Genomic DNA, 18029 nt, shown 5'->3' with positions numbered 1-18029 from the left:
ATTTCAGAGATTTTGAATAGCCATAAAGTTTAAGGTTATTTCCATAGGTAATATTCATGACTCTTTTTAGGTAATATTCCCTTTGCCTAATCTTGTAATTGCATGTGTAACCGTCTGTTTTTATTCCGTGAGGTTTTTATATGATTTAGAAATACTGATTTCCTACTTTCAAGCTATTTCCTGCTGCTTTAAGGAAAAGCATATGACTAACTAATGAAACATGGAAATCAGTCCAATCTGTGTGTGTCTTCTGAGGAACGTGGCCCTTTCTCTGAACCCTTTTTAGGAATCTGTGCAATGGTATTTTGTTCCCCGTGACTTTCCATTGCCTCCACCTAATGCAAATGCCACGGCCTTGGGTGATTTCCCATGACACAGAACTTAGAATGGTTTTGAAAGGTCAACCTTGCTTAAGAGCCTGGCATTAAAGATCAGCTTAGATTTAAAAATTAATCCAAGTCAAACCTCCACTAAAATTGATCCTTTAAGCCCCTGCACTTCCAAGAATCTTGTGTTTCAAACCTCTCTTTGATGGGATATAAATTATCTTTAAAAATTCAAACTTTCTTTAAATATTGTGAAAACGATGTGAATTATGCTTTTCCATATTAGAGTCGTAAAATATACATACTAAAATATTAAAACCTTATTACACTGTGTTCTGAGTCAAATCACATATTATACAAAATGATGGATCTATGAGTTTCTTCTAGTAAATACAGAAGCATTTATTACACAGTTACAGGTACTTTTAAAAAAAAATTTTTTATGTGGACCATTTTTAAAATCTTTATTGAATTTATTACAATATTGCTTCTGCTTTATGTTTTGGTTTTTTTGGCCCCGAGGCATGTGGGATCTTAGCTCCCCGACTGGGGATCGAACCCATACCCACTGCATTGGAAGGCAAAGTCTTAACCGTGGACTGCCAGGGAGGTCCCCGGTTAGAGGCTCTAAAATGAGCTCGTGACCAGCTCTTCTGCAGTATTTCCCACCTCAGTGGCCTGAAAATGCAAACAACAAACTGCTAAAGCCCAAATCCTTGACCTCTTCTTTTTTTTTTTTGTGGTACGCGGGCCTCTCACTGTTGCGGCCTCTCCCGTTGCGGAGCACAGGCTCCGGATGCGCAGGCTCAGCAGCCATGGCTCACGGGCCCAGCCGCTCCGCGGCACGTGGGATCCTCCCGGACCGAGGCACAAACCCGCGTCCCCTGCATCGGCAGGCGGACTCTCAACCACTGCGCCACCAGGGAAGGCCCTATTCTTTTAGACCGTATTATCTCTCAATTTTCACTTGCAGCCAGCCATCAATTCCTGTCATATCCTCCATCTAAATATCCTTTTTTACCCAACCATCCCTCCAGCGACTAAACTAATGACATTTGTCTGTTTGGGGACTTCTGCACAAGTCTTCTAAATCAATTCCAGAATTCACACCTTTTGTCACCACTTCCTCTCTCTGTGTTCTCTAGGTTGCTGTCAGAGTGAGCGTTTAAAACCGCAGATGTGAGCACGGCATTCTCCTGCTTAAATCCTTCAACAGTTTCCCATTGATCTTGGGATAATGTGCAGAATCTTAGCCAGTCCTACAAGGGAGTCCCTGTATAATCCCATTCCTTTGTACTTTAGTATCACATTACAAGCCTTGCTTCCCTTGTTCCTTATATCCAGCCACAGTGGCTTTCGATTTCTTGAACCAGCCAGCTCATTTTCACCCCAAGGCTTTCACTCCTGTTTCCCCTTCCATCTAGGATTCTACTTCCCATCCCACCACATACAACTCCTCCCAACCCGGGCCGGATATAAGTAACTTCTCCCTATCCTTCAGCTCTCAGCTCAAAAAACCACTTTTGGAGAAAAGTCTTCCCTGACCCCCATATTAGGTAAATTTCCCCTATGGTATAATAAGCCTTGGGTGCACTTAACATCATAAAATTAAGTTTTATTTGTGAATTGGCTGCTTCACCCTGTAGAATGTAAGCTCCATGAGATCAGTAGTGGTTATCTGTTTTTAGCAGTATATTATCAGCAAAACACTGTACTTCTGACCCTCACTATGCCTTGAAAAAACCAGATGTTTAATAAATATTTGTTGAATATAAAAATGAGTAGAATTACCTTGCATATGATCAACGGAACGGTTCCACATTCTTATTTCTCTGTTTTATAGGGTTAATAAGAATATGACCGGTAGGAATAAAAATTAGAAATTAATGCAGTATGCCTTGTTGGTTAAGAAAACTTTTTTTTTTAAAAAAAAGTCCTTTATACTTAACTATTGTGTTTACTACCAAGCCTACCTAATAAATTTCATTTTTTATTTTAAAATTTCACTATTATTTTTAAAAATCTTTTCTAAATGTTCTAATTTCTGTATTTATATTCCACTTAGCATCCTAGGAGATAAGTGAAAAACACCTTGAACTTATAAAAGTTTATTCATAAGATATTTCTGAATTTATAATTTGGATATCTGTATGTACCTTCTTTGAATATTTTTTCATTTCTAAGATTTTATTTTTATGTATCCGCATAGACATATATACAGAAATATGCTCGTGTATACATGTAAATATTTGTATTATGCAAAGTATATTTTCCCACATAGAGGAGCGGGCTGTTTATCAGTGGGCCTTGGGCACATGTAATCGACACATTTATAGATTGGCATGCAGTTTACCAACTGGTGTATTTATGCATGTAAGGTTAAGTAAATACAGGTATTACAACCCATGCGACAAAAATCAACAATTTGAAGTTTGGAGAAGGTTTTGATAACAGCTGGGTCCAAAACGTGTAACTTCCCCTCTTTACCTTTAAAGTCTGGGGACTGTTTATACGGTTGTTAATGTTCCTCGGGGAGACTGTTCTGGCTGGGACCTGATGCCACAGGTCTGCCTAGTACTCGAATTCCGTTGGGAACAGTATTCCAGGCATGACGGCTAGGGTACAAATAGTTGCTTAGCTATCTCACTCTCTTAGAGATAGAGCCAAGATCATTAAAAGATCAGATCCATGTATTATATTCCCAGAGGATTCTGTTGGATCAAACAGTTAAGCATCTCACCAGAGAGAATTGGAAAACCAGGAATGTGACTTACTGTCAGATGAGACGACCCTGGCTCTGCGGGGAGCTTTCCTAGCACACTTCTGGGGGAAGCATTGCTATTTATATCCCTACCACAACAAAATTTACCAACGGTCAGGGCATGTAGTAATTAATAACGTGCCTACCAGCAATTAAGCAAATCTCAGTCACTGACCATTCAAGACCCTTCTTAAGACCCAGTAGTTGCAAAATATAAAGGTCTGAGAAATACTAAAGTTATGAATCTAGACATCTTGAAAAAGAATGTATAGAAATGACTGTGCCATTATCTCTCATAAATAAAAAACACAACTGATTGAAAGGAAACATTGAGAATCTCTGTACTAGAGCAGTTGCTGTAAATGATGTTTTTACTTATGTAAGTTTTCAGTGTAACTTTATTAAGGAAGCAAAAAATTCTCGTTTTAGAAGTTAGAACTGTGTGCATTTAAAAGCTATCAGTAACAAATAATATCAAACTTTTTATTTTTTTATGTGCCGTGGGTGATATTTCAGGGACATGATAGCCACTGGCTGTGAAGACAAAAATGTTCGTGTCTATTATGTGGCCACCAGTTCGGATCAACCACTGAAAGTGTTTAGTGGGCACACAGAGAAAGTGTTCCATGTTAGGTGGTCTCCTCTGAGGGAGGGAGTTCTTTGCAGTGGCTCTGATGACGGGTATGTATTTTTGGATTCTAATTTTCTAGTCCTAAAATTCATAAGCTTGTAATTTTCTAGAAGTATACTTATTTATATGATCCAACGTGTATGTGGAACTATTTTAAACATGTACTTAACAAGTAGGCAGTTAACAAGTATCTAGTTGCATCCAACTAAAAGTAAATTAAATTTTTCCATACTTAGCATCTTATTCATGATTTCTATTTCCTTATTTATTGTACTTGCAATAGATGCTTATTTCTCTCTTATTAGGAACAAAGTTAACAGAAATCTGTTGGGAAAGGGAAAAACGTCTGAAACAATAAACCTTTGTAACATGTAGAGACGAGTTGATTTTTAATAATGTTCCCGTATTTAATGTGGAAAACAGCTGTACTCTGTTTTCATTAAGAATGGAATAAAAGAAGATGATTATGTATGTTAGCATGAAAAGAAGATATTTTAGAAATGAGAGTGACATAACATTTTTTTCTGGGTTTATGAAAGTTTCTGAAATCTTGTCTATATTTTATATCCAGACAAGATACATTTGCATGGTACAGTTTGGGCTGTTTGAATATGAGATAAATTTAGGTAAGAAAAATCTTACTTGGTGCAAGTAAAAGTTGTGGTATATAGTAACCACATTATCCTGTCCTGGTATAAAGGGGAAAAAGAAGAAAGGAGTCTTTTATATATAGCAGAAAGAGATATGCCTTAAGAAATAAAATATGTGGTATGTCTCCTAATAGTGTAATATAACCTTTGGAGTATTAATATTTTGATATTTTTCAGGTTTATATAAATCTTTAACTAAAAGATTATTATGAATTGTCCAAGCAGAGTTGGCATTTGGAGGTCTTAAATTGATTTTGAGTTCAAATTGTCCTTCAGTAACATTTGTACTCTACACAGTCAGTAGATTCAAGTAATATTATGAACCCATTTATATTTAAATTTTGTACTTGATCTGAGAGTGATTCCACAGACTAAGAAACTTATTTAACTGACAAAAACATGAAGTGTTTCCTGTATTGATAAAAGCATAGGTACGAATTGATTTTTCAAATAATACCCGTCACCATACGTGCTGTATTTTCAAGTTACACAAATAATTTGAGTGCTCTTAAGTTATTGTATACATGTTATTAGTCATATTTTTCTTTGGCTTTACCTGTTCTGGATATTTTATTTTAAGAAAGCAATTTTTTAAACACATAAACTGAGAAATCATATATTTGGTATCAGGGGTTAATGACCAGTAAAAGTAAGGAAAAAATATTGAATAGGATGGCTCTAGCCTAGTTAGTTATTCATTTTAAAATAAATAAAATTCATTATTATTTGCTAAAAAGAAGAGAATCATAACATATATTGAAACATAAAATGTTTTTTCAATATACTGAGAAATAATCATTGTGTTCCATTAAGAATATGCTGATACTCTAGATAAATTATAACTTGTATTATATACATAATATTCTGTTTTCAGTTCTGTTCGAATCTGGGATTATACTAAAGATGCATGCATAAACGTTCTTAGAGGGCACACGGCACCTGTGCGGGGATTAATGTGGAATACTGAGATCCCATACCTACTAATATCTGGCAGCTGGGACTATACTATAAAAGTGTGGGACACTCGGGAAGGAGCTTGTTTGGATACCGTGTACGATCATGGCGCAGATGTATACGGTAAAGTGTTTTTCATGTACTTTTAAATTTTGCTATATTCATGATTATAATTTCTGAGCAAGACAGTATTTTTGAAGAAGTCTTACAGGGTTTCATTTTGAAATAACATTTATCTTAGTAGAAAGTATACATGCTTACTATTTAAATATCAGAATACACAGACTATAATAGAAAATGTCATCAGAAATAATCAGAAACTAACTCTTGTTAGCACCGTGGTGTCTTTCTCTCTATCCCTGTAGAGAAACATACACACACACATGCATGCGCGCATGCACGCACGCACACATATACCCTTGCACATATTCTCATGTATGGCTTGGATTTTTCTCCGTTACCTTACCATCACCCCAAAGGTAAGTTGTAAAACAGGAAGTCCTTAATAACTTAGGTATGACGTAGTTAGCCATTCCTTTACCTCTATTTTTGGATATTTGGGGCAATGTTTTGTTTCTTAGTATAGTACAAAGTTTTTTACTATAAATGAGTTGGGAATGGAAAATCAGATTCCTTACCTTTTGCACATGATTTTACCCTCATTTGTAGCACCCAAACCTTGATGGGGTTGAGTAGGTAAATTAAGAATGCAAAAATGATTATTGAGAGCAGTTAACCCTAACCTAGTCATTGTATCCATATGCTTTACGCCAATGGCCTTTTAGTTACTGCAGTGTGGGACTGAGTGTGGGAGAGAATCCCATTTCTGGACATTCTAAAATGAAAGGTCCTCAAGTCTTTCTTTATCGTGTAATGAGAACATCCACCCACCCATGGATCACTGTGTATTCCATGGGTATGACAGTCAGCTCACTGACATACCAACTGAAATGTAATTTCAACACTTTCATCCAGGACCATCTGCTTTCTAATAATTATTCAACTCTGTATTCATATCTACAGAAGATGCTAAATACTTTTTTTACATCTGTGTATTGTTTTCAGCCAGGACAGAAATGTTATTTAAAACACTTCTCCACAACTTCAGTTCTGTGGAAGGGTTAGGAGGTACACATCAATAAAACATATTTTTCAGTGCTTCCTTTAGTAAATGGCTTTATTTCTTCCATCAGGTTTAACATGCCACCCACGTCGCCCCTTCACTATGGCCTCGTGCTCCCGGGACTCTACGGTGAGACTCTGGTCATTAACGCCGTTAATCACTCCTTTACAAATAAATATTCTGGCAGATAGATCCTGGGAAGAAATTATCGGGAACACTGGTATGGAAACTCTGCGTGTATTAGATCTTCTTTCTAAATACGATTTTATAAGCGCTGTTTTCTCACTGAGTTGTGTCTCTTCTCCAGATTGTGCTGTAGAACAAGGCATGCCCCCTCTGCTGTGTGGCAAAGTGTCAAGAGACATCAAACAGGAGATAGAGAAACTAAGTGGCAACCCTCGTGTGAAAAAACTAAGATGGTTTTCAGAATGTTTATCAGTAAGTATTAGAGGAATTAAATGTGAAAATCTCCCCTTTGCCAAAGTGAATCATGACAACTTTTTGTCATTAAGTTATCACATATTTACATGTGTCATCCCAGTGTAAGAAAGCAAATGGTCCGTAAGTCGTGAGGGCAATGAGACATTAAAAAAGAGACAGAAGAAGGCGATTTGCTGTTTCCACCCTACTAACACTGATAAAACCGATCATTGACTAATCAGTAGCATTTCTGACAGCCTTTAGGGTACTTCAGCTACCGATCTACCTCCTAACTTGTCAGCTGCGGCTGTGTGGTCTCCATGTCTGCTTTTATAGCAGCATGCTTCCTTACCTTCTATTCTGGCCCTCGCCTTGATATTACTATCTTTTATTATTGGCAATAAATCAACTTTTCCTTCTTAATTATTACTTGCACTTCAGAACCGCGTGTTTTGTTTTGAAGACCCTTTTCACCTCAAGAACTATTCGTGATCTTCCACATGGTAATAGACAGCTGAGATTATTTCTGAGCTAACAAAATATGTAATCAAAAAAGTTTGCCACCGACCTTAAATGATTTTAAATTTAGTGTTATTTTATAAATTATAACAGTTTCTACTATATACATTTGAAAATATCCAAAATTTTCATATTATACCACACACGCTTATACACACACATTTGTATATATAGAGGCTATTTGTTGGGACTGTGGGTGATTCAAGGATCTTTTGCAACGAATAAAGCTTTTCCCCTCTGGTCCTCAATAGACAATTTGGGTGCATGCATTAATCCAACAAGGATCTCAGAGGGCCTAACAAACAATAAAAGCAAATGGAAACCAGAAACAATAAATAAGATAGAGTATAGTTATTATCCTGGTGATTTTTCAAGTTAGATATGCCTGCATTATATTTTTAAAGGTGCAAAATGCTGTGGGATTTTTAATTCATTATTCTATCTTTGGATGTTCTGTATCAACTTTTTAGCCTCCGGGTGGCAGTGACAATTTATGGGACTTAGTTGCTGTGATAAAAGGGCAAGATGATAGCTTACTTCCTCAGAACTACTGTAAAGGAATAATGCATTTGAAACATCTGATTACATTCCGAACAGTAAGTAAAGTATGCGGATGTGATGTACTCAAACACAAAATTGTTTTGCCTTTTCACTCTTAAAATATGAAAATGATTTTTTGCATATATAATTAGAGTTGGTAGACTGAAGTAAGTGAACACTGAGGACATAAACCTTCAGTAAAAACTGATCACGAGAGTATCAATTATTTGGGGAACAGATTAAGGCAGCCATGGTTTTCATAGGTTGAATCTCGTGAAATTCTTCAAAGGTCACCTGGAAAGCCCTTGAAATGCTTTACCTTTTACACTCTTACCAGATGATTGTATGTATGGGCTACTCTGATTTTTGTCTCAGAGTCCTACTAGGCTGTATTCTGGGATATATTTTATTAAAACTGATCATATTTTATCCCTTAATGAATTTCAGTACAAAACTACTAGTCACCTTATACATGAAGCGATATGCAGTTCCAACAGTAAACCAGTCCTGAGACCAGAAAGAAGAAAAAGCTTTTATATTTGCAATGAAGTATCAATGGGTGACTATTTAGTTGTTAGACCATGGAGAGAATAATGCCAGGGATGTGGATTTGATGGTGATAGGAAGCAGCTATTTTCATAAAGAAGTACCCTTCTAAGTCACAAACTAAACACCTAATGACTGTAACAGTTACCTATTGATAGTATAGAAACCAATTAGAATAATTTTTAGTTTTTATTTTTTTTTATTTATTTATTATATATTTTTTCACCAGTTATATACCACTTTAGCACTCACTACCTTTTGGCCTCTGGACTTCTGGTGAGTTTTAAGGAAAATGGGATTTAGCTTCTTCCCACCCACACCAGGCATATCCAAGCCCTACTCTTCACCACACCAAAATATTGTGTTTAAAGAGGTGTTATATATTATAGATAGAAAGCATTGATTTAAAAAAATATTTAATTTCCAGTGCTATATGCTTATAAAATATGTGTCTGTATAATGCTTTTATAATGATCTGTTATCACTAACTGTTGTATAATAAAATTTAGATCATTTCATTTTCTTCTTAACCAGTCTGAAGCCCAAGAACTAACCACAGTCAAGATGTCTAAATTTGGTGGTGGTATTGGTGTCCCTACTAAAGAGGAAAGACTGAAGGAAGCTGCTGAAATACACTTGCGATTAGGACAGATCCGGAGATACTGTGAGCTGATGGTGGAACTTGGAGAGGTAAAATGTGCTATTAAAGCAAAACCAAGGAGTCTCACACAGTGTTCCAAGTCTCAGTTAGATACTAAATATCAAGCTTATCTTCTTCCAGGCCTGGTTGGTTCTCTGCCAATCTGATACCAGGGGTATACCTCAGAGCAGTAGCTATCCAAGTGAGATCCTGGCTAGCAGTATCAGCATGCCTGGGAACTCCTCAGACGTGCATTTCCCACCCAAACCTACCGAATCAGGAACTCGGGGGATGGAGCCCAATGACAGGTGCCTTTCTAAGCCCTCCAGCTTCTCTTCCCAACAAGCTAACCTGTGAAAACCACTGTCCTCGACTCTAGTCTTTGATTCCTAAAAAAATCTATGTTGGCTAATCTGCTCCCAGTGAATTCCCCTTGCTAATACTGTTTGTCAGTCCCACACTGACCCCCTCTGAGGGTCAGCTGGTGAAGGCGCATTCTGATCTTCAGAGAGCACTGAATCAACAAAACAGAGTTTTCCAAAAAGGTTTGGATGAATCCATTCTATTAAAATTCAGGATGGTGGTTTCCTTTGGGAAATGGGTGGTGACTAAAATAGAGCAGAAGAGAGGAGGGGCTTCTGTTCCTTGATCTGGGAGCTCGTTACATTAGTATTCAGTTTGGGAAGATTTATTGAGCCTTTCATTTTTTGGCATGTGTACTTTTAGGTCAACAGAAATTCTACCCATGAAAAATAAAAGATTAGAATGACATGGACTCATTCCATGGTTGGTAATTTCTGAAAAGCTCTTGGTTAATTAATTTTATAATTACAAAGCATGATGTTAGGACTCTAAAAGAAAAATGGTACTGACAAACCTAGTGGCAGGGCAAGAATAAAGACATAGAAGATGGACTTGAGGACACGGGGGTGGGATGTGGAAGCTGGGGCGAAGTGAGAGTAGCATTGACGTATATACACTACCAAATGTAAAATAGCTAGTGGGAAGCAGCCGCAGAGCACAGGGAGATCAGCTCGGTGCTTTGTGACCACCTAGAGGGGTGGGAGGGAGACTCAAGAGGGAGAGGATATGGGGATATATGTATGCAAATGGCTGATTCACTTTGTTGTACAACAGAAACTAATACAGTATTGTGAAGCAATTATACTCCAATAAAGATCTATTAAAAAAACTAACTTAAAAAAAAAGAATACTTACAAATAATATGAAGTAAAACTAAGCAGTAACATTACATTAAACTGTATCAAAATTAAATTTAGCTCACCTTTGTATTTCCCCATACATTAGAGGAAAACAATGAATTACTCCTTGATCTAAGATAATAAAGTGTACCATTTAAAAATGTTATTTAAAAGGAATTGCAAACTAAAAAAATGTTTAACTTAGGAGCAGTGTGAAATTTTTCTTATGAAGAAATAAAGGTATGACTTAAAAGTAACTTCTTTATTAACAGGGCACTTCTAGAAAGAATATCAAAAGTGAAGGAGAAAAAGAATAAATAAATTTGGTAGAACAGTGTAATTCTTTATCTTTCTGAGTTATATATTTGGGTGTATATAATTTTAAATTATATTTAATTCCAGTTTAATTCAAGATAATTTAATCAGGCATTTACTTATGGAGCTAATAATTTTGCTGTTGTGCAGTTTCATCAATGGACTTAATGATTCAAAAAACTGTGCTTCCAACCCTTTAGAAATATAGGTGTCCTTATAATTGTTCATGATCACCGCCTTACAAATAGCTTCTATTTCTGTAAAATTGATAGTATGAGATTAGGAAAACATTTATTCTTTTCACTTGCAACACATGTTTTTATTGAAAGAGCTTGGTGATCTTAAAGTTAATTTAATCTACATTTCAATTTCTTTCTTCCATTCATCCCTACTATAATAAAGATGAATTTCCCCCAAAAAACATGATTATAAATAATGTAGTGTTAAAAATTCCCTAACCTATTATTTTCAGGCCAATTACCAATTTTCTAGCTTTATTTGCAGTAGAACTTGCCTGTCTCGGAGAGCCTTAATTAAAATGAAGTTTTGATTTTTGTAGTGATATTTCAGAATATTTTCTCCTCAGTTCCCTTCTAGACTTGAATTCAGTGAAATCTGTGTCTTCAAACAACAGTCACAATCAGCCTTAATTGAACAGCGAGCTTCTTTTAGTAGTAGTCTCATTTTTAAAATATGAAGACAGGAATATCAATTATAAAGGGAGAGATGACAATGAATAAAATTTATGACAATGAGTAGGGAAAAAATAAAAATAGAAGTAAATGCCGTGTTTGTTAAATATAAGTAACAGTGAAATAAAAATTTCAGTGTATATATGACTTTGAAAATAGAACATAGAATACCATAGACCAGATTACTCTGGTGTTGTGTGGGAAGGTGAGTTAGTATATTTTTCAAACTACATACTTTATGTACTACCCCTTCCCCCAACCTCCTTTCTTTTTCTCTCTCTGCTCCCCCCTTCCCTCCACCTCTCTTTCTTTCTCTGTAGGCTTGGGATTTTCCCTGCTAAATCAGGGAATTTATATATCTTATTTTATTTTAAACTATGGTAATACTTATACCCTAGGGAATGCATGAGATAGTACACAAAAAATATGCCTGGAAATCCAAACACTCTAATAAAAACTTGTGTTATAAATATGAGTTCATTTTTTAAAAAGTCTGTTAAGAGTTAGCCCGTACAATCAAAATGGGTATGTTCCTGCTCTTCTCTTCTCCTGTTCTAGTGGGACAAAGCCTTGTCAGTTGCGCCAGGGGTGTCTGTGAAATACTGGAAGAAGCTGATGCAGAGGTGAGGCAGAGAGTCTGTGTCCAAACAGATGTTTTACATTTTGTTAAAATAGAAGCAATATATAAGTATGCTAGTAGCCTTTGAGATTTTTTACTTTTATGTTGTTTTAAATGATAACTGAATTTTATATCTCCTGATACAGTAAACTAAATGAATCGGTTATAAGTCATTTGGCGTTCTTATATTTGAGCTGACATCTGATAAGAACAGTGGTAGAAGGCAAATTCCCCCATGTTGATGGAGGAAATGACAGATCAGTCAACATACTCACTGGTTAATGTATTGCTATTGAAATATAAGTGGTAAGATTTCTTGAAGGTTAGCAAAGTTCGTGAAATAGTCATTCTATAAATAATCTCAGAAATTCTCTCTGTGGACACTAATTCCTGCCATGTCCTCTGCATGTATACAAGGTAGTTCTGATGATGAAGAAGGGTTTTACCACTGAACAAGGTTAACCGGATGTCCTTGTTCTAGAATGTAATAAACAAACAAGATTTCTTCTGAGGTGTATTGGTCTCCTAGGGCTGCCATAAGAAAGGACCACAAACCGAGTGCTTAGAACAACAGAAATGTATTCTCTCCCGGCTCTCAAGTTGTCAGCAGTGTTGCTTCCTGCTGGAGGTTCTGAGAAGGAATCAGGTCCGTGCTCTCCCCCTGGCTTCTGGTGGTTACCGACAGCCCTTGGCACTGCAGGCTCTGCTAAGTCTTCACGTGGCATTATCCTCCGTGCGTTTCTGGGTCCAAATTCCCCCTTTTTAATAAGGATACCAGTCATATCAGATTTAGAGTTTACCCTAATCCAGTACAACCCCGTCTTAACTAATTATATCAGCAAATGAAGTCACACTCACAGGTACTGTGGATTAGGGCTTCCACCACGTATCTTCTGAGGGGGAAACATAGATTGCTCTCTGTTCTGTTCTATTCATTCGTTCCACAGATATTTAGCACTCACTACGTGCCAGTTACCGTAGAGGACTATTTAATGAGTAATTACCTTGCTTCTGGCATTAAAAATGAAGTTTGGTTTTCATTTCACGGGACAGGGTTTAGAAAAAAATTCAACTGTAACTCACGTGTACCCATAAAATCAATCAGAGACTAAGCATGAAATACAGAAGGATTAACGCATTAGCCGTGGGAAAGTGGACCATTCCCCAGCACCTACTCTCCCCAAATAAGTTAAGCATTAGCTAGCTCCAGCCCTCAGACTGCAGGCTCCTTAGACTAAGCTCTGAGAATCCAAAGTAATTCTAAGTTCATGTGTCTTCTGTTGTGTGTACAATTACTACACGATTGTAAATGTCACTGCTCCCACTGAAACCTTAATAAAGTCAGGTTAGCAGAGGGTATTTATTTCACAAAACAATTTTGTTTCAACCTAAGAAACAACAGTCTTTTTCATTTATCTTTGAAAACCAACACCTGATTTTCTCTGCTCCTTAGTTCACATGGTGGCCAGAAAATCATCTCCCTGCAGCTCCTAAGTTCATGTTTTATGCATCCAGCCATTCAGAAAGATCGATCGGCAGTCTCTCAGTCCTATTTCTAAATGCCCAGGAAGAGAATATTGTTTCTAAACAGCTATAACAGGGAAATCAGGGTCAGATGGTAAAAGCCTGGTTGTTAGGGAAGACTCCAGTGACCCCATGAACTGGAGACTGTTAACAGTGATCTAGGCAAACAATAATAAAATTGTTGTTTTATTATTAAATAAAAAAGTGTCTACTGCACCCACCCAAAGGTTGGCAATTGAAATGGAGTTTAATGCAGGTGCCAGCGTAAATTAAATATACCAGATTAGTTCTCAGTAAAACTGAGATTGAATGTTAAGAGTGGCATTAACGAGGTTGGTCACTGAGAAAGTAATGGGGACATAAAACAGGAAAAGAGAAACAGAGACAGACAGACAGTGATGGATGTAGAGAGACAGAGACAGACACATGTATATCCTTCATAATCTTCAAGATCAGGCCTCCGCTCCCCCCTCACATATTGGGAACATTATTTTTCTTTAAGCTACCTTGCCTGGGGCAAAGCTCCTTAACCCTTTCCAGCATATGAGCACAGCAAAAACATAGCCAGTTATGACAGTGAGTAGGGAAAAAATCAAAACAAATAAATTTCATGTTTGTTGAATATAAGTAACAGTGAAATAAAATTTTCTTGAATTATCCTTTTTAATGATTCTTAGGCTACTTGCATTCAGAGGCTCGCCAATCGCTGTGCTCACTAAAACGCTTAAAATTCTCTGTCTTTAGTGAAGTAGACACCCACGTATGCATTAATCCAATTGAGAGTAGATGTCCCATCACACATATCTAGGTAACAACTTATCAGAAAGATATATTCCTTATTTTAATAGCTAAGCTACATTAATTTTAAGACCTGAAATGTTCATTGCCTTTAAAATATGAAAATTTGTAGTTTCCTAAGGGGAAACAAGTACTAACAGTGTTTACTATTTCAGGAAACTTTTGTCCTCCTTATGTGATATGATTATAAATCTAGGTCTTTGTGGATTCTGATGCAAATTTTAGAGACTTCAGAGAATCTCAGTCAAACTGAGAACCTTGAAATTACCATGTTATATAAAAAAAAGCTTTGTTGTTATTTTATTAGGAGAGCTGATCAGCTGATCCAGGAAGATAAGGATGATGTCATTCCATACTGCATAGCCACTGGCGATGTGAAAAAATTAGTCCATTTTTTTATGTCACGAGGTCAGCTGAAAGAAGCTCTGCTTGTTGCACAGGTACAAACACGTAACGACACGGGCTGGACACACTGGGAGGGGCGTGTGGGAGGGGGAAGGTCATGTTCACGTGATGGACAGAGTTGTAGATGGCTTGGCTTCTGCCCACCTCCTGACCTTCTTTCTTGGACATTTCAGTCACCCTCTCTTTGCTCTGGCCACACTGAACCTATTTTAGATCTTTAAACATGCAGGCATCTCTGAACTCTGGCCTTTTCTACACTGCTGAATGTTGTATACACTTGAGCAACTCTAGTAATCATTCACTTGAAGCTTCCTGTTGATACAACAGAGTTCATGGGTTGGTTTTTTTGGTTTTTTTTTTAATTCTAAGCCTATCTCCAAATCGTAGTATAAATTTCAAACATCATTTAAATATACTTTGTTCAAAAGAATATTCTGAAATCGGTCCATTATCAGCAGGTAGCTACAGATTAACTAAAGATTGCATTAAATTCCAGGCTGCTTGTGAGGGAAATATGCAAACCTTCCATGTTTCAACACCTAAAGGATCTTCTTATTCTGATGATATCTACAAGGAAGACTTTAACGAGTGAGCGATTCATTCTTTGTTGGGGATCAATACTTTTTTGTGGCTGGTTTCCCTTTAAGGCAGTTCATCCTTCTTGGCACGCAGAGGACTTGTCTGTCTCGTGTCCTCAACTGCATTTCTCACCACAGTCATGTTCCGTCACAGCATCCGTCCCTAGACGAGGAGGGAAATGTCAGGCACATAGACACAGCCGCCACACGTCTTATGTAGCTTCCAGAAAAGCAAAAACTGCATTTCAGTACAGAAATTGCATATAAAGCACCTAAATCCTTAAAATCTGATCAAACCTGCTGGGGAGGAGAGGCAGTAAAAGTAAGATGTGCTGTTTATTAATGTTTCACCCTAGACTCAGTGTGGATAACATCTCCCTGACATCACTCAAAATCCATGACACCCTGGTATTAGCATCTGGAACAACATCTAGGTCTCTTGACATATACACACTACTATATATAAAATAGGTAACTAATAAAGACCTGCTGTAGAGCACAGGGAACTCTACTCAATACTCTGTAATAACCTCTATGGGAAAAGAATCTTAAAAAGAGTGAATATATGTATATGTGTAATTGATTCACTTTGCTGTACAGCAGAAAGTAACACAACATTGTAAACCAACTGTACTCCAATACAAATGTTTTTAAAAATTAAAAAAAAATGAAATCCAAATACTAACGTTTTTAAAAGAAATAGAAATTAGGATTCTCCAGCCTTTTGACCTTTTTCAAGTCTAGTAATCTACCTTCCTCTGCGTCTTCTCTTAGCTCCTATCATGGCCCTAGGAAATAGGATATTTAAACTTTTAGGACACTTGACAAGTAAAAATGATCACAAAATGTTAGGCAAATAATGTGTTGGGACTAACGCATTTCTTCCTGGTTTTTTGCTGTTATTCTCTGCCATTTCTAAACTTGGCATTTTAAAGATCTAACATTACACCACCCCTGTTCCAGTCATCACCTAAATCTTGAAAAGTTTCTGTTCAACCTGTAATTCTTCTAAGGTTAACTGCCCCTATAGCTGAGGCATAAATTATTCGATGTAGGATGGGAAATTCTGAAAATTTGGCTTTTCTTCTGAAAAGAAGAAAAATTGCAGGGGAGAGCAGGTAGCCTTATCAGCTCATCTGCTAAGAAAGACTGCTTTCCTGATTTTCCCCCCAAATCAGGCTTTCTACCTATACCAAGGATATAAAATTAAATCTTGTTGGATCCCTTAAGCAGCTTGTTATAAAAAGGCATCAGTTCACTTTTATGATGGAGTCCTTGTGTTTATATCCAGTACGTACACTTTTTCTTCCTAGACTCCTGCAGGAAGCCTGCAGAGAGCTGGCGGAATGGTATTTTCAGGATGGCCGGGCAGTCCTAGCCGCGTGTTGCCACCTCGCTGTGGATAATATCGAGGTACATTTCAAAATGGCTCATGTGAATGAAAAGCTCTTAAGATACGTCATGATGTTTGAGGGGGAATAATACGGTGACTTTCTATGTAAGATCTGGTTTTTGCGTGCTTTCCAAGCCTGAGCGATGACATGCCCAATAAACACAGATAAACTGTACAGGCTATGAGATCTTTTTATTTACCTATTTATTTATTTTTATTACAAGAGACATATTTGTCAAAACCTTACTTTAAGTATTTCATCATATATGAGAAGCAGGAGTGTGGTAAAGGGAAGAGTCACTGGACTTGGACTCAGAATACCTGACTTTTGAAAGCAGTTATTTTTATAGATACTTTAGTATATTCTTCGCAAGTTATGTTTTTGAGGTATTTTTCATTTGAGCCTCTAATGTAATAGGAAACCATTAAGTAAAGATGTGGGTTCTATTTTGCGTGTATCCTTAGCTGTGTTGGCCTTAAAGGATAATTGATAGTCATTGTACAGTATCGAGGAAGATTTTACGAATTTACTTTTTTTTCTGATAGAGGGACTGAAGGACATGTGGCGGATACTGCAGAGAGACTGTTATTAATTACAAAAATGTGAGCAAAGGCTCGAAACTCTTAAATTCTGACCTTATAAAATGTGCTCTGTGTCCCTTTATCAGCTTTTCCATCTGAAAACCGTAGTTGCCCTGACATAAGTACTGTAGACAAATGTTACACTCGGTATTTTATAAGAATAATCGATTATAGGTTAATACAACTTTATCTGCTTCATGAGATGCAGTAGGGGAATGATGAGGCTGCCCAGCATCTATGAAACTGAAGGAATTCTTTTCTCATTGAGCAAGCTGGCTATGGCGTACCTGATTCGCGGAAACGAGCTGGAGTTGGCAGTCTGTGTGGGCACAGTGCTTGGAGAGCTGGCAGGACCCGCAACCCACTATGCCCTCGAGCTGCTGGCGAGAAAGTGCATGATGATTCCAATGTGGTGAGCATTTCTAAAGTCAAAGAATAGTTTCCTAGTGATGGAAGCATTTTTTGAATGTGGTAAGTTGCTCTTGATAAGATGTGTGTTGGGAGAATATAGGAGCTCCCTTTTAGATAAAGATAAGATGTGAGCATGAATTAAGAGTGAGAACTACCGTGGCTATGTAGCGAAATCTGCCATCACTTATTCTGAAGTAGCCCAGTTGTAACGTGTAATATTTCAAACACATAAAGCACCATGAGACAGTAAATGTGCACTTCTTAAGATTATCAGGACCACACATTCCCACTTCCCATTGCGGAGCACAGGCTCCGGACGCGCAGGCTCAGCGGCCATGGCTCACGGGCCCAGCCGCTACGCGGCATGTGGGATCTTCCTGGACCGGGGCACGAACCCGTG

The 18029-nt window shown here is 37.3% G+C and overlaps 1 protein-coding gene across 11 annotated transcripts in view; it reads left to right on the top strand.

Moving 5' to 3' along the window:
• The window catches only part of WDR17 (WD repeat domain 17), an 82479-nt gene that overhangs the window by 47452 nt on the left and 16998 nt on the right, over positions 1–18029 (top strand). For 10 of the 11 annotated variants that reach the window (XM_060291612.1, XM_060291615.1, XM_060291609.1 and 7 more), the window contains 11 exons: positions 3604–3768; positions 5243–5445; positions 6516–6665; positions 6753–6883; positions 7855–7980; positions 9005–9160; positions 11878–11942; positions 14568–14700; positions 15162–15253; positions 16557–16656; positions 17491–17630. In XM_060291612.1, the coding sequence (XP_060147595.1) occupies positions 3604–3768; positions 5243–5445; positions 6516–6665; positions 6753–6883; positions 7855–7980; positions 9005–9160; positions 11878–11942; positions 14568–14700; positions 15162–15253; positions 16557–16656; positions 17491–17630 (1461 nt within the window). The remainder of the gene's footprint in view (positions 1–3603; positions 3769–5242; positions 5446–6515; positions 6666–6752; positions 6884–7854; positions 7981–9004; positions 9161–11877; positions 11943–14567; positions 14701–15161; positions 15254–16556; positions 16657–17490; positions 17631–18029) is intronic. The other variant, XM_060291617.1, reaches the window with a different exon arrangement.

The sequence above is a fragment of the Globicephala melas genome, chromosome 21, assembly GCF_963455315.2.
Source record: "Globicephala melas chromosome 21, mGloMel1.2, whole genome shotgun sequence".
NCBI classification, from domain to species: domain Eukaryota; kingdom Metazoa; phylum Chordata; class Mammalia; order Artiodactyla; family Delphinidae; genus Globicephala; species Globicephala melas.
Note: the sequence above shows the minus strand (reverse complement) of the source record. Positions and strands in the feature narration are given on the sequence as shown.